At 41.2% G+C, this 14252-nt stretch overlaps 1 protein-coding gene across 2 annotated transcripts in view; it reads right to left on the reverse strand.

The window, feature by feature from the left end:
* The window catches only part of Brd7 (bromodomain containing 7), a 39463-nt gene extending 28279 nt beyond the window's left edge, over positions 1–11184 (reverse strand). Inside the window, exons 1-2 of one of the 2 annotated variants that reach the window (XM_026392246.2) lie at positions 10927–11184; positions 10305–10513 (exon numbers count right to left, since the gene is read on the reverse strand). In XM_026392246.2, coding sequence (XP_026248031.1) covers positions 10305–10513; positions 10927–10975 — 258 coding nt within the window. In that variant the 5' untranslated portion in view covers positions 10976–11184. The remainder of the gene's footprint in view (positions 1–10304; positions 10514–10926) is intronic. The other variant, XM_026392247.2, reaches the window with a different exon arrangement.
* Positions 11185–14252: the final 3068 nt, after the last annotated feature.

Here is a 14252-nt window from a genome sequence, read left to right on the forward strand (position 1 = left end):
TTCTGATCCCATCCTTCTAATTTTCTTTTTTATGATAAAAATATACTATAGAATCCTATTGTGACTTTCTGTTGAAGTAACACATTCATGTAAAACCACAAGTTTATGCTTTTTTTCAGTTATGTAGCTGTTTTATGAGACCCCAGTACTGGTTAGCAGCTAGTGTATCTTGTTAACTAAATACAGAAAACTAAACAAAAATACTGATGCCATTGTAGAAAAGCTTTTAAAATGGGTTCAAATTCTGGTTTCGTCACAAATAATGGCAAAGCGATGAGATTATAAATAAACCATATCATTTTTTGGAGTCTAATTTTCTCATCTTCAATACAGATGTAATAATTCAGGACTGTTTGAAGAATTAAATAAGATAGTGTATGTGAAATTTTAGTGTGTTATCTAGCATATAATGAGCAATTATTCATTCATGAGGCTCTATTGTACAGATATAGTGTGATAAGTAAAATGCACATGGTTTTGCTCCAAAGTACCTCATAATGTAAGAGCAGATTCAGACATTACACAACTCATTAAAAAAAAAAAATTCAAGGACAGAATAATTATTGGGTGATCTAATCTGGATTGAAGAAATGGGAAAGGGCTTTTGTATACAAGTAACATCCAAATTAGAGCTAATGGATAAAGAATCCAAGCAGATTAAGAATGGAGGGGGTGAGTAGGAAAAGAATTGCAGGCAGAGGAAATATCCTTAGTACATGAAGGTCTGAGGTAGGAGAAAGGAACAATAGCCATATCCATAATTACAAACACAATGTTCTTATTTCAGACTAGATTCTAATTTGTCCATGACTCAGTGGAAAGTTATCTTATTAATCTGTAATACTTATAAAGCAAATTTCTGCTCATAGTATTAGTATCACAACACTTGTTGCACTATATTATAGAAAACGTTTGTCTTTTACTGGAGTTTCCTCCAGTAAACTAGAGGCCCTTGTCTTAGTCAACTTTGCATCCTAAGCTCAACAAGGCCTAGTACATAATATTTACTAAGTATGTATTTGTAATACTAGTTAATTTCAGAAGACAGTATAAAATAGGAACATGATATATACACCTAGCTGAAGTCCTCAGTAATAAATATTGTCCTATAGACTGTCTACTTTTGGAAGCAACAACAAAAGCAGCATCCCCTTCATGTATCCTGTGCTTGAAAAAGAGAGCTACTTTATGTCCCCTGTATACATACGCACACTTGCCCATCTTTACACTACTTCATGAAGTAGCTCACAGCACTTATGACTGTATCCATGTATTTTAAAACACAGAAGTGAATAACGTGGCCGGGCATGGTGGTGCACTCCTGTAATCCCAGTGGCTAGGGAGGCTGAGATAGGAAGATGGAGAGTTCAAAACCAGCCTCAGGGCTGGGGATGTGGCTCAAGCAGTAACGCACTCTCCTGGCATGCGCAGGGCGCTGGGTTCGATCCTCAGGACCACATAAAAAAAAAATAAAAAATAAAGACGTTGTGTCCACCGAAAACTGAAAAATAAATATAAAAAAAACCCTCTTAAAAAACAAACAAAAACCAGCCTCAGCAGTGGTGAAGCACTAAGCAACTCAGTGAGACCCTGTCTCTAAATAAAATACAAAATAGGGCTGGGGATGTGGCTCAGTGGTTGAGTGACCCTGAGTTTAATCCCTGGTAGCCCCCTCCCCCCAAAAAAGTGTAGAATATGAATATCTAATGTGTAAATTTTTTTTGAGTTGTAGTTGGACACAATATCTTTATTTTATTTATTTATTTTTATGTGGTATTGAGGATCAAACCCAGCGCCTTGCACAGGGTAGGCGAGTGCTCTACCACTGAGCCCCAGCCCCTAATGTGTAAATTTAATGTGCAAAACAATTTCAGAATTCCCCTTTAAAAGCTGATTTTAGAATCCAATAAAAATTTAGTTCCACTGCTTTGTAGCTATGCCTCATTTCTGGCCTTAGGTTGAAAGCAGCATTCACTACACAGGTGAGCTGTTGCCTCTATGATGATTTCCCCTAGCTTTCCAAGGCCGAATGAGAAACATATCTCCTTGGACTTCTGGAACATTTTATTCAAACCTCTATTAGGATTAACAGGCTATAAAGTTTATTTAACCGTTGTAGTTGATTCCCCAACCCAACTCTGAACTCCTGTAGAATTCATTCACCCATTCTCCCTTCCTTTTCTATCATCTATCTTCATCATGTGAGCCTAGTACAGTCTGGCTAGAAGACAGGCATCTGAACCAATGGATAAGCACACTTCTGTCACAGGAGCAACACTACTCATCTGCCCTTAGTCTGAGTTCTTCCTTCTTTGGAAGATCTTCTGTGATTAAAAGGACAATCTCAGGAGAGATGCACATTAGAATAGTATTGAGAAAGAGCGAGGATTTTCTGTCAATCTGGGAAAGCCATAATGGCTGAGATCCTGGGTGTGGCAGATGTGACACCAAATGAGTCAATGAATCGCGTTTTGACGGAATTCCCATCCTGTTTAGTACCATCAGTTGTCTGCTGTTCTTTTCCTCACTAGGGATAAGCTACTTTATATTCTGTGCCTCAGTTAACTAAGCAATTCAATGAACTACTACTAATAGTACCTACCTCATGGAGCTGCTTTTAAGAGTTAAAATAATAAAACTACATTAAGAACTTAGAATACTAACTGGCATATAGCAAACACTCAGATGTTAATTTTTATGAGTATATATCCCCTTTGGAACCTAGTATAGTGCTTTAATAAAACAGTACTTATTGGAATTTATTGTGTAGTAGTTTTAAATTTTCATTATAAATTTTACTCTCAGCCTTATAAATAAGAATATATTTGCCAATGCTTTCAATTTTTAAACAATTTAAAAATGACTACCCTTTCTTATTAATTTCCCTAGAATGAGACTAATTTAGTATCTTTAAAACATCTACACCTGCAAAGCCATTAAGACATCATTTGGGTCAGGACTATGCTTTTTAGAAGAGTAGGTGCGTTTCATAAAGGAATGCAGACCTCTCACCTGAGCTATTTCAATAAAATGTTTTCAAAGTACGTCTCCTTCCTCAGACTCTACTCTTTTCAACAGTATTACATACTGTTAACACATTGGTAAGTCTCAATTTTTATCACAATCACTCTTCCACTCAGGAAGTTTCTGACTCCCCACTTCCTACATAATCAACTTCAAATTCCTTACTCTGTCATCTTTACTGTCTTTCAGATCATATTCTATACTCTCCTTCATGTATTCTATGTTTAAAAAGAGAGCTACTTTATGTCCCCTGTACATATCCTCACACTTGCCACCTTTACATTATATGGACTTCATGAAGTAGCCCATAAAGTACAACACTTATGACTTTATCCCATCTGTGAAAATATAAAAGTGAATAATGTGAAAAGAACACTTCTACGATTGGGCCATTTTCCTCAGACCATATAGGGACATCATGTTAACTGAATATGCAGAGGAATACAGTAAATTCTGATTTCTAAAGTACGATTTAAATGCTACTTCCTAAGTCCTCTTGATGATCCCTGTGATTTCCGGAGCTTCAGAACCAGAACTCTGTTTCTGTTAGGGCAGACTTTATTCTTCCACGTATGTGGGGAGAGGTTGTTGTTCAACTCTATTAAAAAGACCTCTTTTTTTTGAAAGTGGTACTGAGGATTGAACCCAGCGCCTCACACATGCTAGGTGAGTGCTCTACTACTAAGCTCTATCCCCAGTCCTTTTTATTTTATTTTGAGAGAGGGTTTGCTAAGTTGCCTAGGCTGGCCTCAAAACTGTGATACTCCTGCCTCAACTAAAGATCTAAGAGGCAGTTCTTGTTCTGTTACTAACAGCATGACTCTGGGCAAGTTATTTAACCATGCTGAGCTTCATTTTTCTTATTTGTTAAAAAAAAAAGAAGAAGAAAATAACATGATCTAACAATTCTACTTCTCTGTATACATTCAAAAGAACCAAATATGGAGTCTCCAAGAGATTTTTGTACAATTCATATACTAGCCAAAAGGTGGAAGCAAACTGAATGTCCACCAACTGATGAACAGATAAACAAATTGTAGTATATCCTCACAATGGATTATCATTCAGCCTTAAAAAGGAAGTAAGTTTAACACATGCTTCAACACAGATGAATGTTGAGGACATTATGCTAAGTGAAATAAGCCAATCATAATAAGATAAATATGATTCTATTATGTGAGGTATCTAAAATAATCAAACTCATAATAACAGAAAGTAGAATGGTGGTTTCCGGGGCTGAACAAAGGGAAAAAAATTGAAAGTTGTTTAATAAATTTGAAAAAGTTCTAGACATCAGCTGCACAACATAAACATACTTAACACTGAACTATACATTTAAAAATGGTCAAGATGGTAAAATTCTATGTGAATAATACAATTAAAAATAAAGAAATTATGATATCAGATCTCTCAAAATTATGGTAAGACAATATATATAAAGCACTCAGTATAGAACCTAGCAATGTAATATGTGCTAAATAAGTAGCAATTGTTATTTGTAAATTATACATGTAATTTTAATAGTCACAATGGAGCTACAGATGTGTGTACACATGTATATGTGTGTGTATATATTAATAGATTTTTAATTTTTTTTTTAGTTGTAGTTAGACACAATGCCTTTATTTATTTATTTACTTACTTATTTTTTATGTGGTGCTGAGGATTCAACCGGCACCTCGCATGTGCTAGGCAAGCGCTTTATGCTGAGCCACAATCTCAGACTTAGGGATATTTCACTTAAAATAATTTTATAAACTCTTCTGTAATTTTTTTCTTTTTTGGTACTGGAAATTGAACCCATGAACTTGCATGCACTAGACAAACATTCTGTCATTGAGCTACAGTTCCAGCCCTTATTTGAGACAGAATCTTGAAAAAAATTGTTGTCCAGGTTGGCCTTGAATTTACAACCCTCCTGCTTCAGCCTCCTAAGTAGCCGGGATTAGAAGAATGTGCTATCATACCCAACAATTGTCATTTTATCAACCTACTAGCCTACACAAAATTTTACGCATTGAACCTTAGTTTTACTTAACTATTCTCTTGTGCATATATTACTCAATCAAATGATATGAACACCTTTTATTCACAAGTGATTATTTTACTTTGTTTTTTGGGGGGTATACCAGGGATGGAACTCAGGGGTACTCAACCACTGAGCCACATCCCCAGCCCTATTTTGTATTTTATTTAGAGACAGGGTCTCACCGAGTTCATTAGGGCCTTGCTATACTGCTGAGGCTGGCTTTGAATTCACTCTCTTCCTGTCTTCACCTCCTGAGCCGCTGGGATTATAGGTGTGTGCCATTCCACCCACTTATTTTTACCTTTTATGAGAATATGTGACTTGAAATGTTAAGTATGAATTTCTACAAATGTTAATTTTTAGTAATGTTGTAAGAATTAATCCTGAGCAGGGGATGTAGAATAATTGGTAGAACATGTGCTTAGCATGCTCAATAATGCCCTGGACTTGATTCTTTGTACCACAAAAAAACCACCAACAAGAATTAAATTATACAATTTTTTGGCAATTGCTCGGCATTCAAACACATAAGGAAAAAATAATTCAACCCACTTCTATAGGAATGGTATCTAGATTATGAACTGATTAAACCAAGGCATGCTGTACTCTTAATGCTCTGGTCAGAATTAAATTCTGCAGCTCTACAGAAAGAAATACTAGTGATCATATCTGTTGAGGCAGTTTAAACTTTAATGTTGTCAACAGAGCCTTCCTAATGAAAAGAAAATCACCACTTAACTAAGACAACTTCGAAAAGTTAGATGGTTTTGTGTTGTACATTTGTGTGTTTCTGTGTGTCCCCTAAACTATCTTATTTTTCTAAGTACCACATTTCTGATTTTTCCCCCTGAGGTTTGGGGGACTGAACCCAGGGCCTCACACAGGCCAAGCAAGTGCTTACCACTGAGCTACATACCCAGCGGTTTCCATTTTTTAATTTTGAGACAGGGTCTTGCTAAGTTGCTGAGGCTGGCTTCATTTGTGATCTTCCTTTTAGCCTACTGAATAGCTGGGATTACAGGTATGAACAGCTACACCCAGATTCCTAATTTTTGGCAGGGTACCGTGCCCTCACTCATTCTTTTCAATTGAAAGACAAGATCTCCTGGATTCCCTATCAACTAGAGTGGCCACGTGATTAACTTCTGCCTAATGAAACAGAAGCAGAAGTCATGTATGCCTTTTAGAAAAGCATTTTAAAAAGAAAAGGTGTAATTTATTCTTTTCATATGCTCTTCTTCCGTTCTACTGCATGCAACTAAGAGTCACCAACTCCTCAGAACCACACTTCATGGGCTGCTTTGATGATGGGTGTCACACAGCTGAGTTTTCAAGAAGAAACCAATGACTCCTAAAGCTCCCTGAAGATCCAGAACACAGCTCAGAGAGCCAACCTCTTCTGGAGACTTTGTCCCTAGGTAACACCAGCACACAAAACAAAAAAACCCCCAAACATACCACTCTCCCCATGACCAGTCTGGTCTAGACAAAAGGGATGACCCAAAAAGCTTCTATAGAAACTATAATACCCCAGAACCTGAAAATGTCCTGTGGTTCCTAGTCTTGAGTCCTGGAAAAGTGGAAATTTGGGCAAATTTGCTTCACTCCTCATCCACCTACTTATACTACATTATTACAGCCAGATGAAACTGTGGATGCAAATACATCTTAGTTTGCAATGGCATTAAAATATAAGGTGGCTAACGATAATCACACAGTTAAGAAAGGGCAGCCTGGGGGCTGGGGATGTGGCTCAAGCGGTAGCGCGCTCGCCTGGCATGTGCGGTGCGCTGGGTTTGATCCTTAGCACCACATACAAATAAAATAAAGATGTTGTGTCCACCGAAAACTAAAAAATAAATATTAAAAAAAAAAAAAAAAAAAAAAAAGGACAGCCTGGTTAGAACACAGAGGGGGAGACTTCCAGGATCCTATCCTGAAGATATCCTTAAAAAAGTGTACAAAAGTTTGTTAAATGAGGCTCAATGCAGCACTTCTTACAACAAATAGTAGTATTAAATAAAATAACATCTAGCACATCCATAAACTAAATATTATGTAGTTATTAAAAATGAGAAAGTTGATAAAACAAGGCTACGAGTTTATTAATAGTGTTATAGCAATAGCTGCCAGAACTAAAACCAAAAATAGATAAAATGGTCACTTCAACTTCTATTTAATCAAGATGACAGCAAGAATAGGGAACAAAAGAGGCAACAGTAGATGAAAGGTGTCAGTCAACTCACTTGAGAGATGGAAGGCAAATGGAGGAGTGCAGAACAGAGAGAGCAAGAAACTGTCTATGTGCAAAGTGCTGGATGCCTATGACAATAGCCAAGATCCTAGGACCCTGGAAAAGCTCTGAACATGGAGACATGAAGAATCAGAGTCTCCAGACCTTGAGATGAGTCAAAAGTTGGGAGAGATGCTTGAGTGAAAGCAGAGAATTTAATAATAAGAGTAGTAAGAGCTTCAGCACTCTTTCCCCTGGTTGCGTTCAGAAATTCTGGCAGTCAGGTAAAATCATACTCCCAGGAAGAGGGAACTTTTCTCTGGAGAAAGTGAGAAACTCAAAGAAAATATCTGTAAGATATAAACATCTGGGGTTATGGCTCAGCGGTACAGCGCTCATTTAGCACATGCGAGGTGCTGGGTTCGATCCTCAGCACCACATAAAAATAAATAAAATAAAGGCATTGTGTCCAACTACAACTTAAAAAAAAAAAAAGATGTAAACATCTGAGGGATTTCCCCATCAAAATATCAGATCCCTATTTGGTCGCTCTATAGGGAAATCCAGCAACTGATAAACTGTGCCTAGGCACAAAGTATTTATCAGCTCGCTCTTCTATGCTATAGGTTTAAATATAAATAGATAATTACAGGACAGTTTTACCATAATAGAGACATAGCCTGAAGAACTTGGGTGATAAAGAAATATGATGGGACCAAAAGAAAACTAAAGGGGAAAAAAGGGAAAAAAAATACTTTAATATCTTCAGAGAAAAGAGATATACTGCATATAAAATAAAAAAGAAGATGTTATTTAAAAAGGACAACAGGTTCTTAGAAATTCAAAATATAAGATTTGAAATAAAATACAATAAAAGAAGATAAACTGGGCTGGGGATGTGGCTCAAGCAGTAGCGCGCTCGCCTGGTATGTGTGCGGCCCGGGTTCGATCCTCAGCACCACATACAAAGATGTTGTGTCCGCCAAATATTAAAAAATAAATATTAAAATTCTCTCTCTCCCCCTCTCTCTTTAAAAAAAAAAAGATAAACTTCAGAGGCTTTCCTTGAAGAACATAGAAATCCAAGAGAGGGATACATAAAAAAATTAAGAGGACTGATTCAGGAGTTCAATATCTAAATGACAAGGGTTCCAGAAAGAGAGGAGAGAGAAAATGAAAGGAAGGAAATTGTGATACTTCCAGGAAGCATCTCTGATGGCATAAATAGCCGTTGTGAAAGTTAAAACACTGATGACAAAAGGAGGAGTATCCCAAAAGTCCCAAAGAAGCAAATATAGGTCATACACAAAGGACTAAGAATCAAAATGGCACCAGACTTTTTTTTTTTTTTTGCAGAGGTGATTGTGGTGCTGCTGCTGCTAGAACTTGAACCCAGGGCCCTGTACATGCTAGGCAAGAGCACTGTCACTAAGCTAACCCCCAGCCCTGTCAACACACTTTTGAACAGCAAAACTGAGAAGCCAGAAGAAAATAGAGCAAAACCTCTCAAATTCTCAGAGAAAGAAATTTTCAATCTAAAACTCCATACCAATTTAAACATTCAACCCATATGAAGAATCTACAGGAAAAGATTAAAGATTTTCAAACATGTAAGAACTTATAAAAAATGTAACTATGTATGCTTTCTTAGAAAGTTTCTAAATCAACACTCTACCAGAGCAGAAAAAGGGAAAAATGAAGAAAGAGGAAGACATAGGTTCTAGGAGACAGGCAAAAGGAGCCCCAGTGAGTAACTAAACCAGTTTTCATCTGAAAAACATGACACAGATGGGTTTTTCAAAGATATTAGTTTGGAAAGCATTAATAAGTGATAAACCAATGAAGCAATTAACTAGTCAGTCAAGATCAGCTCTGTTTTTGTACACTGTACTTATCTCTAGAGAACAATAATTTAAAGTAATTACAAATATTTATTTAACCAATACTTGTGATTCACCAATATGGTGAGAATGGAGGTAGGTGATTGGGGGTGTGGAGCAGTACAAGAATGCAAATTTAAATTCTTCTGTAACATCAGTAAGATATAATAGAGAGGACTGCTTTTGTTAAAAGCCTTGAATACTCTTGACTTTTTAAAACTACATTCATGAATAATTTAATTATTGATAAAAATTAATTAAAAAACAGCTGGTTGCTTCTGGAAATGGAGATGATATAAGGCATTAGGGTGAAGAAAGGATATTTAAAATTATGTCACTTCTGTATTATTAAGTATGAAGGTTATATGTACATATGATTTTTATAATTTGGAAAAGATAATGGAAACTTTAGATAGTACTGTATGTTGACACAGTATAGCTAAAGTCAATAAAAACTGGAGCAGAAATTAATAGATTTAAGAAATTCCAAAGAGAAAATCTCTAAGACTGGGTGACTTACCAGTGTGTTTAACTACATGCAATAAGACACTTTTGTTGTACAAAATCAACCTATGCAAAGATTTACCTTCAAGATACAGTAACTGACTTTACTTTTCTCTTTGCAGTCTTTCTTTGCTGGCTCTCCTCCTTTTCTCCTCCTTTCCACCTTTCTCTTTCCCTCCTTTTTTCCTTTTCTTTTTTGCCCTCCCCCTTCCCTAATTCCTCCCATCTTCTCAGTGGCAGGTTAAACTTGGGAAGTACTCGAATTCTGGAATAATTCCAGATACATACTTGTTTATCCTTGGAAGGAAAGTTAATTAGATTCCATTCAATTTTGAAAGGACTACTTTCGACAAACCTAGAACACAGAGGCTTTCTTGAGTGTGGCTTTTTACTCTTCTTAGATGTTTAAAAGTGTTCTTGGAAGCAGTTGCTCCAAAGCCACTTAAACACCTGAAGCGTGAACACTGCTGAAACTCACTGATTCAATTTTCTACTCTGCCCTGCTCGACCTCAAAACACTCCAGATTTTACAGGCGCTTCAGGTCGCACTGGACACAGAGATGAAGCTGGGTGGGCACTGGACAACTGAGGCAGCCGCGCCTTCAGCAAAGCTGAAACAATGCAACCACTTTACCTTAACTCTTCTCCGTTTTCTCCCCTTTTCTTCCCCGGGAACCTGCTTTTCTCCTTTCTTCCTCTTTTTCCGCTTTCTGTCCTTATGTTTGTCATGGTCGTTTTTGTCTTCGAAGAGGCTGGAGTCGTGCCCCGAGCTGCCGGTGGAGAGCTCGGTGACTTCGTTCCCTCCCACTTTTAGGACCAGCTTCAAAGGCTTCTCTACATACTCTGAAACAAAAGGAGTGCGCCTCGGTTAAAAGGGGGCACTGGCCGTCCAGCGGGGCGCCAAGGCGCAGCCAGGCCGCGGAGCTCGCACGCGTGGGCACCCGAAGCACCTGTTGAATGACAGACCCTGGCCAGCCGGGGCTGCGCCTCCCGCCCGAACGCCCCCGGGCCTCTCGGGGCGACCTCCCAGCTGCCCGCCTGACGCCCGCCGCGGCAGGGGACCCGGTTCGAATGCCCGCCCGCCGGGGGTCCGCCGGGGGTCTGCGCGGCTTCGGGCCGGCCGCGCCCCCTCCACGGGTCGGGGCCTGCGGTGGGACGGGCGGCCCCCTCGGCCCACCTCGGGCGCCCGAGCCTAAGCGATTTCGAGAGGACGACACCGCGCAGGGTCGCCGGCCCCACGGCAGCCCACTCCTCACCCTCGTAGAGGTGTTTATCCGACTTGTGCTTCTTGTGCTTCTTGCCCATGTCCGACCGGGCCCCGGAGCCCGCCCCCCGCGCCAGGCCCAGGCCGTGCGACGCCGCTTCCGGTCCGGGCCAGGCGAGCGGAGGGCGGGAGCGGGGCCCGCGAGACCCCGCGCCGCGAGGCAGGGGGACGGCGCGCGCCCGGCGGCGCGAGGCCCCTCACGAGAAGACAGCGCGCGAGACGGGTCGGAGCCGGACAGCGACAGCGGAGCGGCGAGCGGCCGGCGCACGGGCGGGAGAGAGGGCCCGCCACGCGCTCAGGGTCAGGGCGGCTGTGCATGGCGTCCCCTGGCGGCTGGAGGTGGCTCTGCAGCTCGCAGACCGGGGGCGGGTCCGGGGCGGGGCCTCCTGAACCTCCCTTTTCTCCGTTGCCCTCCCTCTTTTCCTCTTTGCAGTCTCTCCTCCTTTTCTCTCTTTTTTCCTCCTTTCCGCCTTTCTCTTTCCCGCCTTTTTTCCTTTTCTTTTTTGCCCTCCCTCCTTCCCTAACTCCTCCCATCTTCCCACTTTCCCTGCTTCTGTTCCTCCCTTTAGCGGTACCCACCGAACCCCGCCGAACCGAGGCCAGGTCCAGCAAGCCCCGCCCACTGGTGACTGGAGGGTTCTTATTTACAAAACAAAGACTTACCTGACGGCCTTAGGTGAAGGCCTCCAGGGTCTGAATGAAAGACCACCACCACCCGGTGTGGAGCTGTGTTGTTTAGTAAGATCTGTTTGTGGAAATACGTGTTGACATCTGTATTCAAAGGCTGTGGATGGACACCCCGGGACTGCGGACAGTGCTGCTCTCAGGGGGCCAGCGCTGGAGGTGGAGCGAATTATTTTAAACTTTTCTCTGTTAGAAATATTTCTAATGTATATGTCAATTTTTCAAAAAAGGAAAAGAAAAGATTTATGAAAAGCAAAGACAAGATGAAAAGAAAAAACTGAGAAGTTAAATTAGCTGGAATTAAATTAAGCTGAAGAAAATATATCTGCGGGACTCACACCAAGCCAGGGTGCAGACTATTAGTTTGTATACAGATGTCCACTTCTCAATCCGGTTTTAAGTTCTTCTCACTCTTTCTTTTTTCCTTTCTCTCTTTTCATTCACTCTTGTCTTTAGATGCTGAGTCCTCCTGGAGGGCTGGGATACTCAGGTTACTTGATTGACATTTACTCAAATACAACGTATTAAGATATGCTTACCATGGTACATGCAGGGGTGTTGGCTACAGGCAAATAAAATAATGTTAATATCTGTCTATATGACAACCTTGTAAGATGGGAAAGGGAAGTATTTGTCTTTTCTCATTTTACTAATGAGGAAATGGGTGCCCAGAGAAGTCAGTTGCCAGTTAGTGGCAGATTAGGATTCAGATCCAGGTTTTTACAAGTCCTTTTTGTTTGTGAACTTGGTAAGCTGTCTTAACTGGCTTGCACTTTTAGCCTTAGGGTTACCCTGCATATTAGCTCATAATCACTGCCTTGTCTCAAGAAAGGATCTAGGATCAGTCATTTATACCTTAGTAAATGTTATCCTTGGGATCTGGAATGTGCCCCAAAGCTCCTGTGTTGAAGGCTTGGTCCCCAATGCATGAGTATCCCAAAGTGTGGCTGTTAGGAAATAATTTGATCATGAGGGTGCTAACCTCATCAGTGGATTAATCCATTTGATGGATTCATCATTTGAATGGACTACTGGGAGGTGGTGGAAACTACAGGCAGGTGGAGCCTGGTTGGAGGCAGTAGGTCACTGGGCAGATGTACTTGGGGACCATATCTTGTCCTTGGCCCTTTCCTTGTATGCTCTTGTTCTGTTTCTTGGCTACCTCGGGCCATCATGCCCTTCCGCCATGATGTTTTGCCTCACGTTAGGCCCAAAGCAATGGAACCAGCCTCCTATGGACTGAAACTTTTAAAACCATGAGCCAAAATGATCTTTTCTCTTTTAAGTTGCTTATGTCAGTTATTTTTGTTACAGCAACGAAAAGCTAACACAGAAACAATTTGTATTCCTGGATCACCTCTCCCAGAAAGATTTGTAGCTTTATCTTGATTTCCAGTAGAGAAATGGTACGTTTATATTTTAGAACCCTATTGTTGGCAAGTGGCAGAAACCCAATTTGAATTACTTCTAGTAAGTACAAAAGGGATTTATTGGTCTACATGCCCAGCAGGGGCCAGAATGAAGCTGACCTGAGGGAAGATGGGAAGCAATTATTTGGTGCTATTGGTCCTCTCTTTCTTCGTCTTATCTCTGTGTATGTTGGTATGATGGTTTGGATCTTAAAGAAAGAAACTCAGAGCTGGTTCTCTTTTCTCTGACCTCCCCCTGATGGAGGCAAAGGATCGGCTTATCTCATCTACACTACAGAACGAGTCGCATCCCTTTAGAGCAATCTTCCGGTGTGGCAGAATGTTCCCAAAAGTGGAAGGTAAGAGCACAAAGCAGAAAAACACTTCCCAGAAAAAGTTCCTGGATGGCAGGAACCCCAGCTCATCCACTGGAATTCCCAGCCCCAGTCCTCTACCTGGCACACAGAAGGCACTAGAAAACGCTAGTCGAATTGCACTGTGCTCTACCAGGCAGATCTAAGACGACCCCAGACTCCTGCCCCCTGGCATTCATGTCCTTCCATTGAGCGAGGACTTGCTTCTAATCACAGGATACAGCAAAGTCGATGGGCAGCCCCTTCTGGGATGAGGTGGATCCCACTGGCGTCCGTCCTGCTAGCCAGCTGTCTGCATGGCCTTCCCATTTGCATGTTCTGGTGAAAAGAGCCGCCATGCTTGGAGAGGCTGATGTGGCAAAGGCTTGAGGATCCAGCCTGTGTCCTCCAAGGCTCCTGCCCCAACAGCCCTTGGAGAATTGAATCCTCCCTACAACCACCCGAGCTTCAAAGTGAATCCTCCCTTAGTGGAGCCTTCAGATGGGCTCGGCCCAGGCCAACTTCCTGATTGCACCCTTGTGAGGGACCAGGAAGCTATGCCCAGACCCCTGACTCTCAGAAACGTGGACGTTAGGAGTGTCCATTTACTTAGAACATTAAGTTTTGGAGTAACTTTGTTCCACAGTGGTGACAGCTTGGACAAGAGCCTTCCCTCAGAAAGAACTGTGTCCCTGCTGTGGATCTCAGCAAGAAGGACTAAAGTGACATCTCAAGAGCTACCGTTAATGAAGCAGTTGCCTAGGGAGGGCACTTGGCTCAGGTGTTGCCTGTTACCCGCTTCTCTCCTTACCCTGGCCTGTTATCCCCATTTCACAGATGAGGGAACCGGAGCCCCGAGAAGCCAGGTGGTT

Source organism: Urocitellus parryii, chromosome 15 (genome assembly GCF_045843805.1).
Source record: "Urocitellus parryii isolate mUroPar1 chromosome 15, mUroPar1.hap1, whole genome shotgun sequence".
In the NCBI taxonomy this organism is placed as follows: Eukaryota; Metazoa; Chordata; class Mammalia; order Rodentia; family Sciuridae; genus Urocitellus; species Urocitellus parryii.